The sequence below is a fragment of the Lontra canadensis genome, unplaced genomic scaffold (assembly GCF_010015895.1).
Source record: "Lontra canadensis isolate GAN:19392208 unplaced genomic scaffold, GSC_riverotter_1.0 scaffold12, whole genome shotgun sequence".
NCBI classification, from domain to species: domain Eukaryota; kingdom Metazoa; phylum Chordata; class Mammalia; order Carnivora; family Mustelidae; genus Lontra; species Lontra canadensis.
The window spans coordinates 10,391,591-10,415,332 of record NW_022631006.1 but is presented as its reverse complement, the minus strand read 5'-3'; the positions used below and the strand labels follow the sequence as shown (position 1 = coordinate 10,415,332).

The 23,742-nt window shown below is 50.3% G+C and overlaps 1 protein-coding gene across 1 annotated transcript in view; it reads left to right on the top strand.

Moving 5' to 3' along the window:
• GLDN (gliomedin) overlaps window positions 1–22,882 on the top strand; it is a 57,043-nt gene extending 34,161 nt beyond the window's left edge. The window contains exons 3-10 of the mRNA XM_032856488.1: window positions 2,166–2,183; window positions 2,537–2,644; window positions 12,934–13,071; window positions 15,221–15,349; window positions 17,738–17,821; window positions 17,912–18,037; window positions 18,991–19,141; window positions 21,520–22,882. Of these exons, the coding sequence (XP_032712379.1) occupies window positions 2,166–2,183; window positions 2,537–2,644; window positions 12,934–13,071; window positions 15,221–15,349; window positions 17,738–17,821; window positions 17,912–18,037; window positions 18,991–19,141; window positions 21,520–21,997 (1,232 nt within the window). The 3' untranslated portion in view covers window positions 21,998–22,882. The remainder of the gene's footprint in view (window positions 1–2,165; window positions 2,184–2,536; window positions 2,645–12,933; window positions 13,072–15,220; window positions 15,350–17,737; window positions 17,822–17,911; window positions 18,038–18,990; window positions 19,142–21,519) is intronic.
• The last annotated feature ends 860 nt before the right edge of the window (window positions 22,883–23,742 follow it).

Below are 23,742 nucleotides of genomic sequence, written 5' to 3'. Positions count from 1 at the left end.
TGGGCCCCACTCTAAATGTAAACTGAATTAGATTCTCCAGCTTGGGTCTGGGTAGCTGTATTTTAACAAGCATTCTAGGTGATTCTATGGACTCAGATGACTGAGAACTATAACCATAGGTGTCAATGATCCTCAGGTCAATGTCAGGAAATCCTAATCTAAACATTTCTCCATAGCAACATTCTTGGCCATGACCAAAGTGTCCTAAATATACAGCTCTAGCCAGGACCTCTCCCCAATACTCCTGCTGCATAGAAATGGTTATTGGACTATCTTGAGGACTCTTGAAACCTATATAGACAACTGATTCCTGCTTGGTGACCTTTTATCCAATCTACACATATGAATTTAGTTCCATCTGTAGTCAGGAATGATGACTGATTTCTTCTGCCATCTGTCAGCTCTTCCCATCACCTCCTTACATGTGTACAAGCATGTGCCATCTGGGGGTAAAATCGTGTTGCCACAGACTACAGTGGCCCTAGAAAATGTGGTATCATTTTCACCAAATCATTTTTGCCCAAAATGGGACTGCATGTATAGAAAGAATACATCCAAACACTTCTTCCAAGAGTCGTCATTCTCTTTCCATCCATATCCTCAGTTCCCATCATCTGAGAGTCCTCCTCTCTTGCCCCTACCCAGTCAGACATGGAGCCCTGCTCATTCTTCTGCTGAAATACCTCTTGAATTTCTAGCTTTCTCTACAACTCTACAGTTACCAACCAGTTTGTCTACAACCTTGCCCCTCATTTTAACTACAAAGGTCTTCTGGGTGTTTTCTCCCCACCCCACCTCCCTTTCTCTCTCTCTTCTTTTTCCCCAGTTGTATACAACTTCCATCTACAGAGAGGATTTCAAAAACACACTGATTTCATGGTATCATCCCCCAATTAAGACCTACTGTAGCTCCCCACTGCCTTGCAGATACCACCTACACCTCTCCTTTTGGTGTTCAAATGCCCCACACCCACCCCGCCAAGTACTGACTCAGCCTCATCTCTACACACACCAGGTTGGCCAGTCTTCCTCCTTTCACTCTCTCTGAATCATGCAAGTTTCCACCCCCTGTCTTTGTTCCTGCTGGTCCCCGACCTGAGCTGCCCAGCCCTCACCCCCATGGCTGTGCCAGGCCCATTGTTTCTTCAGCACCATAGCTCAAACCTCACACGCTCTGGAAACCTTCTCAGACTGCCATGTGCCAAACTACCACAGTAGTCCTTGGAGGGACTGCTTTTCTATAACTCCCTCCCTCGTGTTTCATTGTGGTTTCCAGCTAGATTGTAAACACCGGAGATACGGGGACCAAGATTTCTGCTGCCTGGTAGACTTTAGTGCTAGACACAGGAAGTGCTTAGTAAATGGCAGTTTTATGAAAAGTCATAGGCTTTCTACTCCAATATGGGTAATCATCATATATGTTCTGGAAAAACAGAAGGACCTCAGCCGCTCATGTTATAAGCCCATTGGCTTCTCCGAGTACTTAAATAAAATAATTGACAATGAGACTCTCCTATTTGTGGAAGCAAAATTGTTTTGTTGGATTATGTGTAAATGGTTCATCTGAACCCCTTAGATCCTCAGGTAATTACACACTAAGCAAGATGTTTGTTACCTGATCTGGGCCCTCAATTGTTCCCAGGCTATTTCGTGCAACAGAGTAGAGACCTGAGAACTAGTTCTGCTCTCAGTTGCCCTAGGTGGCCTGGAGGAAACGTGCTGGCTGGATGAGAGCCCTTGGGACTGCTTTCTCATGACAGCCAGATCTCAGCCCTGCAATGACAGCACCACCATTTCCCGATGCTTACCTGGGCCCGGGCTGCACTAGCGCCCTCCTGCGTTCTTACCAAGCCTCATTTAATGAAGCTGACTGCTTGAGAGATGACTGACGTACGAATCTATGGTGAAGCCCACTCAGAAATTATTCTTAGTCCATTGAAACCTAAGCAAAAGTGGGTTTGACTGGCAAATTGTTGAATTGCTTTCAAGGATCTTTTGAGTGCATATGCTGAGTTCTTAATAAAAGGCATGGAGTGGTTGCTTAGGGCCAGTAGATGGTTAGTAATTATTAGGAGGGGAAGGTACCCTTTAATTTGGGGGTTGTGGTGCTGGCTTCACTTTCTTCCAGCCATGCTTTATCATCTAAATTTGTTTTTTTGTTGTAGGACCCCCTGGCCCACCAGGTAAGAGCCCATGGATTTTCCCACTTCCTGGGGAATGGGGGGACTAGTTCCGCAGATGGCTCAGAAGGGATGGAGGCGGGAAAGGGGGAAGAACATGAGTGTGTCCCCCTCCTTGTCTCTACCCAAATCACGGAGCTCTTCTGTCCCCTCCCACTCAAGAACCTGCCATTACCATTCCCTTGCTGTCACTGCAAGGGGGTTGGGGGGAAAGCAAAGGTGGAAAAGGAAGGGAAGTGGGAAGAGAAGATCTGGGAAAGGCACTGATGCCCATCCAGTTTCACTGGCTAAAGCAGATCATATTGAGCTCAGTGACGATTTTTTAAGATGGTCTTGTTTCCTGTGTTTTGACGCAGGACCTCCAGGAGTCGGTGGGCTTCCAGGACACAATGGATCAGATGGACAGCCTGGTCCCCAGGGCCCAAAAGGAGAAAAAGGAGCAACTGGAAAACGAGGAAAACTAGGTATTTTGGCAACTTTTCTAGTTAATCCCCTATTGCTTGTCTCAATTATCGCTTTTCGGATTGGCCCAAGAGGAACATAGTGGGGAGACGGTGTTACCTCTTTGCCTGTGGGACTGGTTTAACTCTCGTCAGGAAGCCGCTGCCGCTGTGGGCTGAGTTGCCACAGGCATGCTTTTGAGTGCAGGCCTGCAAAGGTTTACATCTATCTGGAGAGCGGCCTCCCTGGGAACGGATTCTGCTCTTCTGCTCACTCTGAGGCAGACGAGGCAGACGGAGGGATAGAAGGGGCCGGAGCAGGCAGCCCTGGGGAGGGATGATGCAGGAGCTTTGGGACAGCCTCCGTGTGTGCTGACACCTAAGTTCTTTTGAGGCTCAGGTCCTGCCCTGCCCTCTCGCTGCCTCCTCCTGTCCAGCAAATCCTTGTGTCTGACCTGACGGAGTGTCAGCTGATTGATGCCGGCCGCAGGTGTTCTCAGCTAGAGAAGTAGCTAGAACTGTTTGAGTAGCAGGCCCCCCTCGGGCTGGTACTTGGATCACGTGGTCCCGGCAGCCGGCGTCTCCTGTCCTGGCATCGTCCGATGATGACACTGGTGTGGCTGACATCCCCGGAGGGGTTCTGCTGCTCTGCACTGAGGGGCAGCATGGCTGCAACTTGAGCTTAAGCCCTGGAAACATCTGTGTCAGACATGTCCAGAGAGCCGTGAGAAGCAGGGGCTGGTGCGAGGCCCAGCAGGAGGCTGTGGGCCAGGGTAGGCAAGTTCTGAGGGGCTCTGAGCTCCAATGCTGGGCCGTCTGTGGACAAGGCCAGGAAAATGCCCCGATGAGAGCTGGCCTGTGACATGGTGGGGGGCCCACTGCCAGGGGTAGGGTCGCCCCAGGAGACTACCGGGGCAGGCCTGGCCCTGAGCCACAGCAGTCAGGACTGACTCTACCAAACCCTCTTGTTTATTTTCAACCTCTTACTCTGCCACGCCAACTCACCTAGGCAGGCCCGGGGCTAGAATAACTACTAGACCACTCTTCCAGATGACATGGTGCCCTCTTCCTGCACCTCTGCTCTTCTAAGCACTTTAAGTGAGAACCAGTAGAAAGGGAGAAAATTGTTAAATGGCTCTGCCGTTCGGTCAAGCCAACATGCTCCTGTTCCCGGGGGCTGCCTCTGAGAATGGACCCACATGGTTCCAGTCAGCTCAGTCCCCAGGAGGCCAGCCATTCCAGCGTTAATTACAGACCAATAATGGACCCTTATATGGTGGATAATAATCGTAATTATAAATGAGCATCGGTGGTGAATAATGACGGCCATCAGTGTGCAGACGTTTGGTTTATTCCAGAAAGGCCCCAGAAAGGTAGTCCAGTCCTGAGGATCCAGCAATGAGTATTCTGAGGGCCAACTTGGGGAGAGGAAACCTCCATGGTTCACTGAGTGTGGAACAGACAGGAAAGGGGTGACTTTCAAAAAGCTTACAGACCCCTGGCTTTGAAGAGGGGTGTTTGCTTGCCACCCACGACCCAAAGAAGCCCAGACAGAACAAGCTCATTCATCTCTATAATGGTGGGTGCTGTTCTAGATGTTGCAGATCCAGAAGTGAAAAAGCTGACAAAATCCCTACCTTTGTGAAACCCCCATTCCATTCTGGGCAGATGGACCATAAACAAGCTAAATAAGTAGGAAAGGATCAGCTGTTCCGCAGTGCTAAGTGTGACAGGGGAAACAGTGTCAAAAGAGGGAATGACAAGTGTGTGTATGCAGCAGGAGTGGGGGGTGGGCTGACTGTGGATTGGGAGGCCAGGTAAGGCTCCCTTGGGCCTTTGAGCCAACACTTGGAGATGGGGAGAGAGGGAGCCACAGGCTATAGGGGGACAGGTGGTTTCCAGCACAGTGTGTGAGGGCGGTGTCCCCACAGGGTCTGAGGAGCAGCAGGGTGGCCAGGGCAGCTGGACAGAGGGAATGCAAAAAGCATCCCCTGGTGGAGATGAGGCCAGAGAGATAGTGGCCAAGTCAGCTTGGCCCTGGCATGGTAAGAACTATGGTTGGTACTTGGAGGAAACTGGGAGGACTGGCAGCAGCATGGAGAAGTGCCCTGTCTCACCAGGAAAGGGAAGGAGGCAGCAGAGGGGGCCCAGGTCCACTCATCAGGGCAGGGGACCAAATCCCACGGGACCTCCAGCAAAGACGCAAATGCTCCTTTGCAGCGGGCTTCCAGCACCGGAGGCCTCTGGGAGTCAGCAGCATTAGAAGGAGAAGCCTCGGCTAAGGTTGAGTAGAGAACCTGAGTCACAAAGGACCCAGGCAGTTGTCCTTGCCCCAGGTCAGGGTAAAGGGAGCCGAACACCATCCTCCATGGACAAACACAGAGACTGCTGACGAGCCCCATTCTATGGGGAGGTTGTTGAAAGCACGGCTCTGCCATCGGCCAGCTGCGGCTCTGACCTAGACCCTGAACTCCAGCACGTGGGTCTGGTCACCCTGTCAAAGCCCTGAATCTGTTCTTTCCTTCCTCTGCTTCCTTCCCTCGTCCCATGATGGGTTCACATCCTACCCAACACTCAGTGTTCTTGCAGGGAAGGGAGACCGGAGCTGGTCAGGGGGTCTGGGCTTTGTTCAGACAGCACTGAGAAGCCCCTGAGGGGTTGCAAGTAGGAGAAAGTGACAAGGTCAGGTCTGCTTTTCTAAAATGACACTGGGGATGCTGCCTGGAGGGCACACAAAAGGAGCAAGGATGGAAGGAGGGAGATGTTCAGAACTTGCTCAGGGTGCAGGTCAAAGGCATGGCAGGCTGGGGGATGGAGAGACCGGTGGAGTTGAGTGATATTCTGGGGAGAAATCAGCAGTACCTGGTGGTGGGTGGATATAAGGAAGGGGAGGGTGCCCAAGACTGACACAGATCTTTGCCCCTGATGACTGCTGTGTCCCAAGTAGGGGAGCCCTGTATCAGTTCAGGTTCAGGGAAACAAGCTTGGCTGAGCATGGGATGTGCTGAGTTTGAGGTGCCTTGAAATGTCCAGGAGGAGATGTTGGGGGACGTTGGAGATGTAGGCAGGTCTACAGTCAGAGACCCTGGGGCCAGAAGTATGCATGAGGGGGCCACCTGAGGCAGTGGGCATGTGGGCATGGGCACTGTCACTTTCAGAGGGAGCTAACAGGAGAGGAAGGTTGAGCCTTGAGAAGCAACAATGCCTAATGACCAACTAGGAGGGGGGTGAGCCAGCAAGGAGGCCAAGAACGGGACTGAGTAGCAAGTAGAATACCAGGAGAGGGTGGGACCATCTGTCAGCAAATATTTATTGAGCAGGTTCCCAGCCCTAGTAGGGAAACAAACAGATGCAGCCCCTATTCTGGAACTTTCCATCTTTGGTGGGAAGGCAGGAATTAGGAGTCGATAATCAAATCACAATGCGAGATACCCGTTTGAAGGAGAGAACAGGGGTTTAAGAGGTATGGTAAAGAGAGGGGGTGTCGGGAAGGTAAAGTGTGAGGTCTAACTTGAAAGATGTGCGCAGGGAGAGGGTGGCCCAGGGGGAGTGCACGGAACCCACAGGGCCCGATGGGTATGGCTGGGGGAAGGGAAATGTGCAGGAAGACCTTCCAGAACCTTCTGATTAGTAGTCTGGGTCTCCTGGTCAGCTCCCAGGAAGGCACTGCAGGGTCTCATACAGGATGTGACCTGCTGGGCCAGGGTCATGACTGTGGAGAAGGAAGCGTTGTGGTTCCAGCTGAGGGTTCCAGGATCAATAGTGATTTGCCAGGCAGGGGTGGGAGAGAGGAGGAGTGGGTGTGCATTCCAGAAAGAGGGAACAACAAGTGCTGTTTCTAAAAACAGGAAAAAGAGCCTGTGTTCCACAGAGACAGGACTCAGGCTGGACTATGCCCTCTAGCAGGATTCTTTGAACAATAGTATGCAAATAGCTAATATCTATTGTCAGGCAAGCTACCAAGTGCTCTCTATACTTACCTCTTTTGGTCTTCAAAACAACCCTAAGGAGAGAGACATTTTTGTTGGCCATATTTTTTCCAGATAAAGAAGCCCTATCTTTCTGTTTCTCAAACAGGCCAAGCCCACTCTTGCCCCAGGACCTTTGCACTGCTATGCGCACTGCATGGCACACTTTCCCTGCTCTTCCTGCAGGTCTCAGATCTGTTGCCACCTCTCAAGTTCGTCCCCCACCTCTGTGTCTAGTCCCTGCCTCACCAACATGGTCACATTCCCCATTCCATCAAAACACATATCCCTTCCTGGAAATTCTCTCCTTGCATTTGCTTATTGATGTGCTGACAGTCTGACTCCCTAGGAAGGATGTGAGGCCCATGACAGCCAAGCCATATTTATCTTGCTTAGAACTAACCTCCAGGGCTTGGAAAACCCAGCAAAGGGGAGCAATAAAGACAACGTTGACACAAATGGACATAACTTACCCATTGTCACAAAGGAAAGAAGTGGAGGAGGCAAGACTTGAAACCAGGGCTCTCTGACTCCTAAACCCCTGCTTTTTTTTTTTTTGAACCCCTGCTTTTAAACACGGCTTAAAACCATGAACTTAGGGGTTCATGAGGGGCTGGCCCCCAGCTGGGAGAGCGGCATCCCCAATGTGCCCCAGAGCAGGAGCAGACAGGAAGGAGGCCTGGCCTTGGGAGCTACTGCCATTAACTCCTGCAGGACATGGGGCAGTGGACCCCCTCCCACTGCAGCCTGCCACGGAGTCTGGCAAAGAGGGCAGGGAGGCCGCCAGCCCTTCCAAGATGCCTGCAGGATGCGTACAAGAATATGCAGCTCAGAGGGGAGCAGCCTGGCAGGCAGGCAGAGATGGCTTTGTGTCTCTTATTTCCTGTTCTCTGGGCAGAGGAGGGCAGTGGAAGGAGTCCTGGGCACACCAGCCTCAGTCCCTGACTGCGCCACGGCCTCGCACAGGTCACTTAACAATCCAGCCTTGGTCCCATTTGCAGACTGAGGAGGTCGGGTTCCCACAACTCTAACATGGTTTCCATTTTTTGGAATAGTCTGCTCCAGTCGGGTGAGGCTCAGTAAATAGCTGATGAATGAAGACTGAATGCATGTGCGTGGGAATGGGAAGAGTAGAGCCTACCTTCCATCGGGGAGGGCTTCCCACCCTGGTGAAGGAGAGGCCGGATGGTACACACAGCTCTGGAGGTGTAGCTGGTTGTTCTTTTTTTCTTTTTTTTTTTTCCTCTCTTTTTTGAATTAACTTTTTCTTTTAATTCCAGTTTAGTTAGCATACAGTGTTATGTTAGTCTCAGGTGTACAACGCAGTGAGCTGGTTTTTTCTGATCTGAAGACTGCTTTATCCATCACAAGAGAAAGCTGAACTTCCCTGTACACATAATGGACTAGTAGGGCCCCTTGTAGAAGATGGGTTGTTTTGTAGGGCTAAGTGTAAGGCACAAGAGAGAGAAGTGAGACCAACATCTTAGAAATAATCAGAGGGAAGCTGTGGAGGGTGTTGCAGTGGGAGAAGAGAAAGGCCTAGCCTGGAGGGACTGTTAGTGAGACTGAATGCTGGAGGGGACCCAGGCTGGGTGCGTGTCTGCAGGAGGCAGCAGGGAGCCACTGTGGGCTCTTGAGGAGATGAAGAACATGATGAAACCTGGGTATAGAGCTCCAGGCTGGACAATTGTCTCCAGGAGACTGAATTATCAGAGAAAACCCTGGCTTTCTGACCTTGGCAATGCTGAGAACAGTGGAATAGCATGGAGCCCGAGCCTGACGGCATGGTTTGGGTCCCTGGCTCTAGCTGTGTGCCCTTGGGCAAGTTACTTAATCACTCTGTGCCAGTTTCCTCATCTGTAAAATGGGAACGATAGTAGTATCAACCTCTTCAGGTCATTTAGAAGATTAAATGAGAGACATATATTGGGCTTAGAATAGGGCCTGGCACACAGTGAGTGCCCTATTAGTGTTAACTGTTGTTTCTAAAACTTAGTTTTCACCCAGAGGGAAATCTAAGTTGAAATGCCTGTAGTCATTTGAAAACACCGACTTAGATGTGGAGAGAAGAACCAAAGAGACTTAAATGTGGTCAGTTTTGCAACTGGTATCTCCTATGATGTTTGACATTGCCTCAAAACCAAGCATTTGCTTTTTTTCCTTATCTGTGTCTCACTTTCTCACTAAGAGTTAGTACTGCACTGTCTTCTCTAAAAACCAAATCCTCCAGCAACAGAAAGAAATGCCCTCCTCTTTATTCATCCCAGTCTTGGGACTGGGTTTGTGTGACGCCCCTAACCCCTTTTTGCCCCCCTGCCTCAGTCGGTGACAGATAAAGCTGTCCTCCTTCATCCCCTGCCGGGAAGATGCAGGAGTTGACCCCAGCCACATCAGGCAACCCCCAACGGTAAAGTTGGTGAGACAGTTTGTTTTGAGTGGGCGCCACGGGGGAGGGAAAATAGCAGAGAGCCACTCCTAGCCGACGAGGCGGGTGAGCAGAATCCGGCCTTTCTTCCCTGCAGAATGTGCTGACTCGAAGCCGGCCAGGACTCAACTGGACACACTGTGCGGGGGGCCGGGCCGCGCACTGTGTGACAGTCAGGCCAGGGAAGTAAGTGCCTCTCTTCGGGTCCTCTGACGGCAGATGGGATGAGGTGATGCTGGACCTCAGTGGGGCCATGGCCAGGGCACCACCAAGGAGGGCAGAGAGGAAACTGTCATGAGACAGAGACTCTGTGGAGACAGAACATCCCCCGCCCTTCCTTAAGGAAAGCAGAAAAACCATTGTGCGTGCCCAGCGGAGAGTCCAAATACATTCCTAAGGGAAGGTCTTTAGTATCTTTAGCTTCAGAGTCTCACCCCTGTGGGGGGCGTCAGTACCACCGCCACACTGGGGCAGGAGTGGTTTCCTGTCTCACACTAGGCCTTTTTGAGAAAGAGAAGGCACAAGAGGGAGGAATAAAGGGGAAATCGGATGCTGGTGCGGAGAGGCTCTTTGTGACTAGAATAAGAGCCTGAAAGAGAAAACCCCGAGGTAACCGCAGGACGCCATTCCCCTGAGCACTGCGGCACAGGTTCATGCCAAACCTGTGGAAGGTATCCGTTGTCCTCCACGCAGTGCGGCCGGCTCTGTGGCAACGTTCTCGTCTTTTGTGTCCTTCAGATAATGCGTCAAATCTCCTATTTAAAATCCCCACAAAAGGACATCCTCCTATGCAGAGGGCCCTGAGGAAGGGCTCTTCTCGAGTGAGGGCGCCACTTCCCAGCGAGGGGTCCCGGGGCCGGGTGGGGTGGGGGGCTTCCATGGGGCTGTGAGCCAGGCCAGCGCCTCCCCACCCGGCACCTGCCCCCCCACGTAGGGGCGGGCGGCTCCTCTCCGAGTCCTCTCCCGCTGCGTCCCCAGCCCCTCCATCAGCGCCTCGCCCACCCGGCCGCGCCACCACCACGGGCTGAGGCAGGAAACCCCAGCCTCTATCTCCCCACATCAGCAGAATCTCATAGTTTTCGTGAAGATGTGGTTTTCGTGGTTGGCTGAAATCTGGCGGACGCGTCTTTGTGCGCTGCGTTGCCCGACGGTGATCAACACTCGAAGGCTGGCTTCCTGGGGGTGGTCCGCGTAGGGTCCCTTGAATTGGGAGGAGCAAATGCCACATGGAGTGTGTGTACTGCTTCCAAAAGGTGTTAAGAGTTCCAGATGGAGGTTTTAGGGAATATTACCTCTGACGGCAGCGCAGACTCTTCCAGCACGATCTGTGATATGATGGGATGTAATAAACTGCCCACTGCTGACAGGACTCCAGAAGAGCCAATCGGGGAGTGAAGAGAGGCTTCTAGGCTGGGACATGGGGTTAATCTGGATGACCTCCAAGGTGCCTTCCAATCCCAAATTCTCAGATTCTCTTGGGACAGTGATTTTGGAATCCTGTGGGGCTGTAGGGAATGGGGCGGGGGTGGATCCAGATCTAAAGATCTCGAGTGTTACTCTGGAGGGAGGACAGTCGCAAGGTTGAAAGGATGACAGCTGGAGAGTGGGGACTGGCCAAGTCGATGAGGATAAGAGAGAGGCCCTGGGCACTTAGCCAGAGCCTATAAGAAGGAACACCGCGTGGGGTGAGGGGCGCCTGGGTGCTCAGTTGGATAAGCGTCTGACTCTTGGTTTCAGCTCAGGGCATGAGCTCAGGATTGTGAGATAGATCCCATGTGTTGGGTTCCACACTGAGGGCAGAGTCTGCTTGAGATTCTTTCCCTCTTCCTCTCTGTCCCCCTCTACCCCTCCTCTCTCTCTCTCTCTAATTAATAATTATCTTAAGAAAAAGAAAGAATGGGCTTGGGGACTGGCAAGGTAATTAGAAAAGAAAATGAATGGATCCTAAGCCCTCTTGGTTATAGAGGTTGAGAGGAACTAAAAGTCTGTTTGCACTAAAACATGCCCTCTGGCTCTTCCTTGTTGCCTGAAATCTTAGCCACTTGGAGCAGTATCTCTAGGGAGCAATCTCTCCGGGAAGTTGTTGTGGAATTGAGCATGTGGGCCCTGCAGATAGGGGACTGTGTTAATACATTCACAGCTGGCAATACCTCTGCCCAATACTAGAAACCCCTTTCCTTCTCAGGTTCCCAGGGTGCCTGGGTGCTGAGGAGTTCTAGTACGTTTTTATAGGTTCCATGAGATTTTCTACAAAACAACAAGCTATCTGAAAGACAGTTTGAATCCATCCTTTCCAATCTTGCCTTTTCTTTCTTTTTCCTTGCTTTATTGCACTAGCTGGGACCTCTGGTATCACGTGTGAAATAAGAGTGATGAGTATGGATGCCCTTGTCTTGCTCCTGATGTTGGGGAGAAATCAGTTAGTTTTTCATCACTAAGGATGAAGTTGGCTGTAGGTATTTTTACAGAGGCCCTTCTTCAGATTGAGGACTTTTCTTTCTATTTTTTGTTTGATGAGAATTTTTATTAAGAATGGGTTTAAATTTTATCAAATGCCCTTTCTGCGTCTGCTGAGACGATACGATCCTTTTCTTTCTTAAATAGTTAATGTTCTGTGTTACATTGACTAAACGATTCAGATCATGGACTCTATTCTGTCAACGAAACTCCTCCCAGCTCTGTTTAATACTTCTGAAGCTGTTTTTAAGCTTAGATATAATGGATCCAAAGCAGCCTTGACTCTTGGGCTAATTTAGCCTCACTACTGAGACAAGACTTTTCCAAGGACTTTACCCAGTGTCTCATCATTTTCTGAGATCTCTCTGCTTTGCCTGATGGGAATGAAGCCCTTTCCCTGGGCAGGCATGAGAGTTGTATAGTGAACTTCCTTTTTGTCCCTGCCCTGCTTTGTAGAGTTTCACTCTGCAGGTCATTGCTCAGACAAAGACCCCATGACATCCGTCTGAAGTTCTCCAGAGCTCTGTCTGCACAACCTCCTCCTTCTGCCTCATGAATCCTAGCTACCTCTACCTCCCCAGAATCCAGCTTTTGTCACCTCACCTCAGTGAAATTGTGGAGCTCTATCTGGGTACCACTCCCTCTGAGGCTGTCTGGAAACTAGCTGCCAGCATGACCAGGGCAGTCAGATCATATTCCTAGTTTCTTCCTCTCTGACGGGGATCAGAATGCTTCGCGGTCCGTAATCCATTCTGAGAGGGGCCACTGCATAGATTCTTACCCGCGTCTAGCCGAGAGGGACCGGTCCACAATTCTTGGAGTTAGGGCTCCCCAGGAACGGGGCAGACCGTCCACCCACACTATCACCATCCGTCTTAATGCTTGTGCTAGAACAACTTTACCCATTTTGCTCATTTGATGAAAAGCATTTGACATTCCAGTTTTGCATTGGAATGTCACAGAAGAGCACACAGAATCAGATCTCTGCTTCTCACTTAGTGGCCTCAGTGATGATGCGAGCCTGAGCTCCAGCTTCCCTATAATGAGAGTCAGGATGACTGAGCAGCCTACCGCTCCAGGATGTTGTGAGAAAGAAACCAACAATGCAGGGGACAACACCCACCCTTCCGGACGCCACACACACCCCTCTGGGTGCTCCATCCTTCCCGCAGGCAAACCGGCTCAGGACTTACCTTCCTTCCACTCTTGCCGTGCTTGCCCCTTTTCTGGTCCATTCCCTGTTGGCCCAGCCAAAGGTCCCTAAGATATTCAGAAGAGCCACCTGGAAATACAAGTCTTTAATGAGTTTGTATCACACTGCCATCCTAAAATGGCCACAGAGTCTTAGGTATTTGGTTGTTGAAGCTCCTTCACCCTAAAAGTACAATTTGTGATATGATATTACAAAGTGGGGTACCAGAATTTTTTGCATTACAGGCTAAGAAATCATTTCCTCCCTTCAGGGCCGCCTGGAGCCACAGGAACTCCAGGGGAGAAGGGAGACCCTGGTGAGCTGGGCTTGACTGGAAATGAGGGCCCAGCTGGGCCAAAGGGTGACAAAGGAGACAAAGGGGACGTGTCCAATGATGTGCTCCCCACAGGTAAGTGGCCGGGCCCAGAAATTGGCCTAGTTTTTAGGACAAATGCTGCTTGGGTCTTCTCTCCTTATCTGCTTTATGTGCCCATCTGCTTTGCAGCATGTTTTAGAATTCTGTGCTTTCAAAAAGTTGTGCATGCTATCCCAACCTTGGTGAGACAAAATCTGAGATCTAAGCAGAAGTAGTTTAGATAATTCCAGTCCAAACATCATGGTTAGATTGAATGAGGATGAAGGGAGCTTCCTTTTTCCAAATATCTATTAAGTCTAGCACAATCTAGAACAAGACGAGTAAGCAAGCAATTTAAGATACGTCAGAGGACAACTGACAGAAAGCTCAGGCATTTTCCTCACAGTCCAGGTAGGGAAATCTTCAGATCTTTATCCTAAACATTTTGACGTAGAATTGGAGCAGACTTGGTTGCTGATCTCCTTTTTCTGGTTTCCAACCCAGGCTCAGAGCACACAGTTGGCACCTGGCAGGGGTGGGGGGTGTAGAGACCCAGCAAACCACAGAAAGACATGGTAGAAAGAGTAGGTGACAGCTGATGGTCATGGACAAGGAAGAGGCAGAAGAATTTTATAAGCACAGTACTTCAGAGATCACTTCTATCCTAAAAATATAACTACCCTTATGTGTTCAATAAATATTTTTGAGTGTCAAAGAACACCGTTTATGAATTAGAACTTTGCTAGTAGCTGGGAATATGAAGATGGAAGTGAGACAGGACATCTGTCCCAAAGAAGCTGGGATGATAGATGGTCAAGAACAATGACCCTGAAGCAGTTGCCCATCTAGCCACTCAAAATGTGTTGAGCACCTACTGTTTGTCTGGTACTGTGCTAAGACTAAAGCTCAAATTATGTTTAGCATGATTTATTTCTTAAACAGGGAGGTTGCTGTATAAAATACATAAAATTTAGGAAGTGTTTTGACAGGATCAAATATAGGTGAATATACTTTGAGAACACGAGACCATGTTATACTTCAGTTATATAGGAATTTATACATCCCAACTGCTATACTCCCCTATACCTCTTAACAAGTGTTGATAAACCATTCAGGAAAAGCTACGTCCCTGTGTGTACCCCAATTCGAGAGAGCAGCCAGAGCTGAGTGTCTGCTGGCTAGAGAGCCAACAAGGCATCTGAGGGTGGATCTTGTCTGCCCTGCCTACAGGTCTCTGGCCCTTTCAGAGTGGGCTTGGACTTGCGTCTAGCCTCTGGGACCCTGGCTTGCCCCTAGAGAGCCTAGAAAGGCTTATCTAGTCTGGCTGGGAAGAGGTGGCTAATAAGACCTGAGATCACCAGTCAGCTCAGGATGGGAGGGTAGAACCAAAGAGCTAAATGGCCCAGCCTCGTGGCATCCTTGTGAATGGTCCAGACAATAGCACCTGCAATAGGTTGTACCCATGCACAGTGGCCATCTAAAGTCAGAGCACTCACAACAGTGACCTCAGTGTCTTCTCACGGGGCAAGACAGGGAGGATGAGACTCAGTCTGGAAATGAAGAAACAGGCTCAGAGTGTTAAGCTGTCTGCCCCAGGTCACAGGCCTGGCAGGCTCGCCTGATTTCTTCTACCACACGGAGCAGTGCTTCTCACACCTGGTGGCATATGAGGAGGCTCTCAAAAATACAGACGACCTGTTGTCATTTGACCTAACTGTTCTGGGTGGGGTCCCAGCATTAGAATTGTATTAAATCACCTTAGGGGACTCTAATAAGCTGTCAGGGTTGAGATCCTCCAACAAGGCGGGTGAAACGAGCACGAGCTTTGTCTTTGTCCTGAGACACACCTAAGGTTCAGTTCCACCCCTGTTCCCAGTTGTGACCTTGGGCAAAGCACTGAACTTCCCCAAGACTCAGGTCACGAAGGGGCTACTAATACCATCTCACAGATGATTGGAAAGAACAATGGAGAGTAGATTTGTAAAGTTCTTAGCACAGTTCCTGGCACAGAGTTGGAACTCAGCGTCTTCTATGGCTGCTTCCTCAACTTTGCATAGACAAGTTCTAGAATGCAGTTATGTCCGGGAAGGGGGCACTCAGCCATCCTCCCTGGGGCTGCTTATTCTCCTTTCCCCTGGGAGAAACCCATCTCTGTTTATGGCTCTTGAATCAAACTCTCTCCCCACCCCCCTTCTCTCCCCAGGTGCTAAAGGTGACCAAGGCCCACCTGGACCCCCTGGACCCCCGGGCCCTCCAGGTCCCCCAGGACCTCCTGGAAGCAGAAGATCTAAAGGCCCTCGGCAGCCAAACATGTTCAATGGCCAGTGCGCAGGTCACTAGCCCCTGCCCCAGGGAACCCAACTCTTTGGCTAATGATACCAAACGCTCAGCCTTCACCCAGGCTTTGCAACCAGATTTCTTGAACAGAGGCTTTGCCTAAAGCAAGAATTCCCCTGTGCACCAGGCCAGTGGGCTGCTTTGGCGCTCTGCCCTTGGGGTGAGAACTTAAAGCAGGTTTAGAATTGGGCCCCCCACAACCTCCCCTGCTCACCCTCCCCTCGTTAATCCCCAGACTATTCCTCTTCCTTGCCAAACCCACCATCCCTCTCCCCCACAACAGTCTCAGAGACTAAGCCATTCACTCTGGGAGCGTGAAGGGCTTGGCTTGTGTTGGGGAGACGAGGCGGGGTTTCAGCTTGGTTACCTCCCCGTGGTTCTCCAGTTCTGTCCTCTCCGTCGCTCCGCTTTGCGTGCTGACCATGGTGCTAAGTGCTTAGTTCGCTAGAGGCTCACAGCAATGACATGATACGCCAGTCGGTACTGCCACCAACTTAGAGATCCCGAACTGAAATGCCCAGGAGCTGTGTAGCTTAACCAAGATCACTCAGTAAGTGACAGAGCTGGGACTCACATCTGCTGGGCTCTAAAGCTCTGCTCTGAGAGCTTCCTCCTTTCAGAGCTGGAAAGTCACACTTTGGGACTAAGCCAACCAAGGGCAAAGGGCGCCTGATCTCTGGAAGGCAAGAGGACTTGCCCATGGGTCAGTCAGTTCCAGAGGTAGCCACGGGACTGAAAGCTAATTACAAATGAAGGGCCATGTTAATGAAAAATACTTCCAAGGTGAGGCTAGAACTTCCCCCTCCAAGAGGCCTTCAGTGCCATTCAGCATCACCCTCTCCGTGAGCATCAATTCTTTGTTCAGCTGCCCTTGGAGAATGAGCTGAGCAGGAACCTTTGTCTGGGAGAAGGGGGGTTCTGACCTGAGCATTTGCCACAGGCTGTGTCAGCCAGGACAGGGGTGCGGGGAGAAGCAGCCGCCCCTGCCTCGCCTGCCTACTGAGAGGCTGGTCAGCAGGACCTAGGCCACAGTGTTGTGAAAACTGCTTAAATGAGAGGCCGTGGTCTTCCACTCTGCCTCCTAGAAATGAGTCCTCGGTTGCCAGGCATCGTGCATATGAACTTGGCCTTCTCTCCTCCTCCAATTCCATTTCTTTAAGCCCCCTCCTGCCCCCACAGCTTTAGAATCAGGTTAGTACAACATGAATTAATGAGAGCCTTTTCTTCAGACTAAGAACAGGAGGGTCTCTCTGTCCCTTTCCTGGGCAAAACCCACGTTCCTGAACAGAAACTCCAGATGAAACTCAGAGGCAGCAGGAGTCATCACCTTGTTCCCAAGACTGCTCTCATCAGGGGACAGGAAGATCAGGGAAACACAGGCTCATCCCGCTAGAAAGAAGCTTAGAGTACAGGGGGTCCTGCCCTTTATTTTACTGATAAAGAAACCTCTCTAGATTATTCTGTGAGCTTCCCTTGGAACAATGTAGGTGCCCCTAACACCTAACTAAAAGGTGATTTGAACCCCTCAGAATTGTTCTAGGCAAGTGGGCTGAACTCCAGAAAGCTTTACTTGTCCCCACCTGCCCCAGATCAGGTCCTTCTCCCCAGCCAGTCCATTCCCTCTGTCTTTATATTGGCCACCTTCCTCCCTTTTGTCCTGCTTCTGCCAACCAGGGACACCTCTTCACCAAAGGTCTGAATTAAGCCCATCTGTTAAAGGGAACAATTACAACCCAGGTAGGATGGCTTCTAGCTCAGGTATGGCCTCAAACCAGCTGTGAATCAGGCGCCTGTTGAGGACCCATGTCCCGTAGACCTTCAAGACAACAGGGTAGGAAATGGTGGAGGGAAGCTCAAACATCTCTGGGCCCCTTCTCCCTCTGTGGCTCTTCCCTTTGGCTGTCCAGGAAGACAAGGTAAAGGGGGCCACCACTATCATGAGGCTCTGTCAGTTTCCCTGAAAGTGTAAATCCTTCCAGGAAAATGCAATCCATGATAGTGATACCACCAGGCCAGAGCAGCCAAGAAGCATCCGTATGGCTCTCCCCTCCCCCAATCCCAGAGTGCTGAGGGCTTGAATAGGCCACTTTTTCCCTTTGACTGACACCTTCTTGGGATTGCATTATTTTAGTAACTGTGATGATGGATAGCTGTTGGGAACTCCCCCAGCAGAGAGTGGGGATGCCAGGGGCAGGTGGCGGGGAATTGGAAGTATTTGACTTGTTGCTTAAAAGCAAGTAACTAAAAAACTCGGTGCACCTATTGTAAGGGATGCTTGTAGGACTAGAGCCTGGGGCAAAGTGGGGAAAGCACCAGTAATAAAGTTACATGACTCTCCCTGTGCCACCTGCATTTGCTCTGACGATTGTCATCGTTGTTGTAGGTGAGACGTGTGCCACACCGAACGATGGTACGTTGGTTGGAAAGGCTGATGAGAAGGCCGGGGATCACCATTCTCCACCAGCAGGTACGTGAAGCAGAGCATCTTGTTTTGAAATTCAGAAATTGGATGCCTTCAAGTCATGATGAGTGATTTTTCTTTCTCTCCCTTTGGTAGAATCTGTGATCGCTTCCATTGGGAGTCCAAAACAAGTACTAAAAGTTAGAGAGACATTTGGGACGTGGATAAGAGAGTCTGCGAACAAGAGTGATGAGAGGATCTGGGTGACGGAACATTTCTCAGGTAACTTCCCTTGGTGAGGAGGCCGATCCGTGTGGGGCTTGTGCCTTTCATTGGGTTCATTCTATGTCTGTGTATCTGAACCCCTTCCTGATTAGGGTCACACAGAGGCTCTTTGTTTTCCAAAGCACAAGTGAGTGGGCGGCACACTTGTCTCAGTTGAGCCCACTGGGGACAAGCCTTGCAGGTCAGGTCCCAGGGGCAGCCCCAGGGTGCTCCCAATGTCGCTTATTCAGTTTTAGGTGAAATATCTAGAAGGAAACAAATAGCCTTATGATGACAGCCTTATCAAGCCCAAAACCATAATGTGGAAGAAATGTTAGAGACAAATTCTTGCGCGCTGTCTGTCTTTCTTTAAGGAGAGCACTCATGGCCATCTTTCTGAGAGCTCTGTCAGACAGACAGCCCAGGGGAGAGGGTGAGGTACCCCCTTGCCTCCAAGCACAACTCCAGTTGCGTGGCCCTGGAGGGACAGTTCAGGACCACCATTAGCGGTAGCAGTAGCCTGGTTCCAGAAAGCGTCTGGCCATTCTCACGGATCAGAACGATTGCTGAGACACGACTTCATTTCCTCAGGGCTGGGTGACGGCCCAGGTTACCAGCTGGGAAGGACTCTGTGGCTCCGAAGGAAGGAGGAACACTCAGCAGGGGCAGGAATAGGCAGAGGGGATTACACGAGGGCCAAGATTTCGCTGCTGCTGGTCCAGGCCTCTGTGGGTCTGATAGAAGACTTTATAAATAGTCTAGAGGGGTCCTGGAGGAGCAAAGCCAACTCTGTGGCTTCTGCCATGGAAGGACGGTTCAGGAAATAAGAGAAGAGAATTGGCCTTGAGTCTGGGAGTCTGAGACTCCAACCTGGACATGGACCCTTGCTAGACACCTCATTCTCAACTTACGTCCTTTTAACGTCCTCCCCCTACTCCCTCCCATGCCTTTCCCTGGTTTCTCCCCTGCAGGCATCAGGGTGAAGGAATTCAAAGACCAACCCTCACTGCTGAACGGCAGTTACGCACTCGTGCAGCTGCCGTATTATTTCCATGGCTGCGGGCATGCCGTTCACAACAACTCTCTCTACTACCACAAAGGAGGTTCCAACACCATAGTGAGGTGAGTCACCCGGGCCACAGCCACCCTGCTCATGCATCCCAGACAGCACCTGTGCGGTGGCTCACCGATCCGGGAGCTACTTGGGCGTAGGGAGTGTGGTTCCCTCATCTTTCTGTCCCCAGAGCTTCCACACAGGGGTCAGTCAGGGTTTGCTAACTGAAAGAACCACAGGACACAGTGAGGGAGCCCCATGACCCAGCCAGGGATCTGCCGTATTGCTGGTGGAGACATCAAGAGTAAGGTCAGAGCCAGAGAGAAGTAGATCTGGAGTGATAAGGGCTGTAGCTCTCTTAGCCCTGGAAAAAAGAGGCAGGCAGAACCTAGCGCTCCCTTGTCAGGAAGGCGTCACACCTCAAAGTCGTTGTATTCTGAAAAACGTGGGGTGTGAGAATTTCATGTCATAGATCATTGAAGACTAAAGACTGAACACAGTGCAAAGTCAGGGAATCTCTGTGTTCAGATTGAGCTGTCGTCCTGATGGAGCCCTGGCCAGGCCCCCTCTCCTCATCTTTGCTCTCCTAAGGGGAAGGGAGATGGCTACCTGGATAGACTGAGCCATGTCCTCCTGATTCCCCCAAAAGAATTGCGAAAATTCTGTCTTTGTGGCTTAAGAAGACATCAAGTTCTGGTCTTTAGAGGCAGAAGCAGGTCATCTTGGATAAATCGAGAAAGCAGGGAACTCAGTCAGGTTCCATCTTTGCCTACTGACTCCATGGCCTTGGACAAGACTCCACCTCCTGGGGTCTGCTGGTCCTCAGTAAAAATGAGAAGATGGACCAGAACCTCTGCAGCCGTCCAGCGGCAGCCCTATCTGAAATAATCCCAGTATTATGAAAGCCATGGTCCGAGTCATTCAAAACAAGAGATAAGGACCTGCGGGAAAACCGGGTCCCACTTCTCTTACCCTCATAACCGCCCCCCCGCCCCCTGCCCATGAGGCCCAGCTGCAACAACCTTGCTGGCACTGGAGTGTTGGTTAGGCTGGGGGCAGGACACATGTGAGCTATGGCTGGAAGCATTCCACCCCCCTTGGCCTCTCACTCCCTTCCCCCACCATTTCAGCAGCTCCTTGGCTACCTCTTTCGCACAGTCTTGTGCTAACAGAAAACCGCAACCAAACCCCTCCTGTTTAGAAGCCGGGACTCCCCAGACACACTCCTTCTGGTGCCCTTTCTCCCATGTAATCCTACAGCTTCTTATTGCCCCCGCCCCCAGGCTGTGTTTCCATAGGAACGAGCGTGGTGAGGGAGCTCAGGGGCGAATGAGCCCCAGAAAGAGGATCAGCCACTCCAAGAAAGAGTGGCTTCTAATGAGACTTAGCCCGAGTGATGTGCTGCTTAGGTCTGTCCTGCAGCCCTGCTCTCCGCCAACCACAGGGGAACCAGATCCCATTTCTCCTGTGAGAGACAAGTCCCTTCAAGAAACGCACCACCAGGCACCAATACCAGAGCAATGGCAGTCCCGAACTCCAGGCATTCAGAGGACAGAGAAGACCGAGAGCTGAGCCGGGCAGGCAGGCTCTTCTCAAGCCCTCACTTGCCTCTGGCTTCTTTTTGTACTTACTTCAGGGGCTCCTAATTGGCTTCAGGCTTGCGAGGCTCCCGGGCACAGTCGCACCGTCCTCATTTCTTCTGCTGCTCAATGGCACCCTCTTGTGTTCTTCTTTTCTTTTAGCCCAATGTTCCCGAATTCTCATTCTTGGAGTTAGGGTACTTTTGTATCACAGTCAACATTTCTGATCAGGGCTGGGTGTGGAGTCTGCCAAATCAGCCTCCAAGAGCCGAGGGTGGGGGACTCCCTGCTGTAGCTCAAGTTATCCCATCACTTTCCTGATGAGAAAACTGCCCTCACGGCAGTGACTTGGCTCCATCTCTTCCCATCTGACGACTTCCTGCTTCATTTAGACTGTTGTGACATGTTTGTTTTTAAAACTCCAGCAGAGGTAGAGGAAAAACCCCCAAACTTGCAGTTAGAAAACTTAAATTCAAACTCTGGCTACTTACTGATGTTCCCGGGTCAGTCACTTCTCCTTTCTCATTTGTAAAATGAAAAGACTGGACTAGCTCATTTTTTAAGGCCTCCTGCAGGTCTAAGAATCTTGGAGAGGACATTTCAGGAGATTAGCAAACATCCGAGAATCAGGAGAGTAAGGAATGTTCCTGGGTCACGTGGCTCGCAGGTAGACCCTCAGATGGTGTCACCATCCTTGACATCCTTGACGCGCAGAGCACTGTGAGTCTACCGGTAGAATGGGCATGACCTGGAACTTAGAAATGCAGCGTCTCAGGCTCCACCCAGTTTAATAGAGGATAGCCATAAACAAAGCCACCGCTGTCCTCAAGAATGCTGACTCATATCTGCCCTTTAATACATTTCAGATTTGATTTTGGCAAAGAAACATCCCAAACTCTGAAGCTTGAAAATGCCCTGTATTTTGATCGAAAATACCTCTTTGCAAATTCCAAGACTTACTTCAATTTAGCTGTGGATGAAAAGGGTCTTTGGATTATCTACGCTTCGAGTGTGGATGGCTCGAGCATTCTCGTTGCCCAGCTGGATGAGAGGACATTCTCTGTGGGGCAACACATCAATACTACGTACCCCAAAACCAAGGCCGGCAATGCCTTCATTGCCCGAGGGATCCTTTACGTCACAGACACCAAAGACATGAGGGTAACATTTGCTTTTGATTTGTTAGGAGGGAAACAGATCAATGCTAACTTTGATTTAAGAACTTCCCAGTCTGTTCTTGCCATGTTATCATATAATATGAGAGACCAGCATTTATATTCGTGGGAAGATGGCCATTTAATGCTTTATCCTGTGCGGTTTTTGTCATCTACATTAAACCAGTGAAGAGAGGCATCCTGTTCCCCCTCAGCAACTTTCAGATTTCTCTGGCATCATTTATATCCCAACATAAATCTTGTCTGTAGGATAACCAGGTACTTAGCTGTCATAATCTCATGACATGAGTGTTGATACGGTCAGGGAATCCCCTTTAAGTTCAGATTCCTTAGGGTGAAATAGCAAAGACGAAGTCAAAATGGCTGAGATTTGGTGATTTCTCCACAGACTAGCTGGCCAAGTTACCCCTTCCTCGTTAGGCCTTGTTTTCCCGACCGGTAATAGGCAAGGCCTGGCGAAGATGATTGGCAAGAATTCCTCCACCTGTAGGAAACTCCATGATTCTCGCTGTTGCTGCCCTCCCAGCGGTTATACATTTGGTTTTGGATTTTGGGTATTTAGCCACGTGCTGAGCAAATTTACCTCCGAGTTTCTAAGCCTAATGACTTGAGCGGAGAATTCCTGAGTACTGACTTGTTTTCAATGCCTAGGGAAGCCGCTTGGACCCTTTCAGGCTGCAGAGGAACCAGATTGCCCGTAATTTTATTACCTTTCTCTGCCTCTGCACCTGCCACCCCAGCACCAGAATGATCATTATCCTCAGCTCCCGCTTGCCCCTCCAGGATTAGCAAAAAGCCAGGCACAGGCTACACGCTCAGGTTTGCTAATAAAACAGAAACAGACCCTTCTGGGCTCCCATCCATCTCTGAGCATGCTGATTTGCAGGTGTGGATAAACGTTGACTCCTCAGGTCGTCCCGGCTTGCACAGCGACGCCTCTGTCCTCAGAGAACTAAATATTGTGTAAGTAGGCACGAACCTGGCTAGAGCCGTGGGACGACGCCCTTGGCAGTTCTCCAGAGAGGCACGGTTTGTGGCTATTATCTAGAACAGGGACAGACCGACTATGGCCCTGAGGTCAAGCATGCCCACTGCCGGTTTCTGTAAATTGCGCTGGAATGCAGTCACATGCATTTGCTTATGCAGACTAGTTTGTGACTACTTTAGCAGAACTGAGTCATTGCAAAAGAAGTTGAAGAGGGGCCCGCAAAGCCTAAAACACTTACCCGCTGGCCCTTTACAGCAAAAATTTGCCGATCCCTGATCTAGGATATAAAGCGAGCCTGTTGGAAGGTTGATTCACCAGGGGCCGTTTGTTATGTTTTGTTTTGTTCCACATTAAGAAGGAATAATTTATATGGCTTGAGTGTTTGGTCGAGGGGAATGGTGGGAACAGCATAAAATTAAGTGGCCCTCCCCAAAAGCAGTTTGTAAACTGTTCTTTCCCTAATAATAATCTCCTTGGATGCCAGGGGAAAAATCCGGCATAACTTGCACCTGAATGCCCTTAAGCACGTATTTCCTGCCAAATCCGTTCTTCACACATTCTGCAGCCTGGGGTCCAGGCAGGGCTGGAAAGAGGAGAGAGGAATCTGGAAAGTTACTGGGGTCCCAAGGCCAGGAAGGGGACTTAGGGATTTTTACCACTTTGTCTTTGTTGAACTCATGTGTGTGGGGGAGAAGAGCTATACGCTCGAGGGTTTTTCCCCTGTGACTTCCAATTCACATTTGGGAGGCCCGGAGTTGTGGCTTTATACCGTATTAATAAAAGCATTTTGAAACTTAAGGGCTATAGAGATTTGAATATTTAAATCCCCTAACCCTGAAAACACTTGGGCAGCTACTGGAGACTTTTGATATTGTCGTATTCTCAAAATAGCCGGTGTTTGAAACTTTTTCTCCACTTTTCTATTG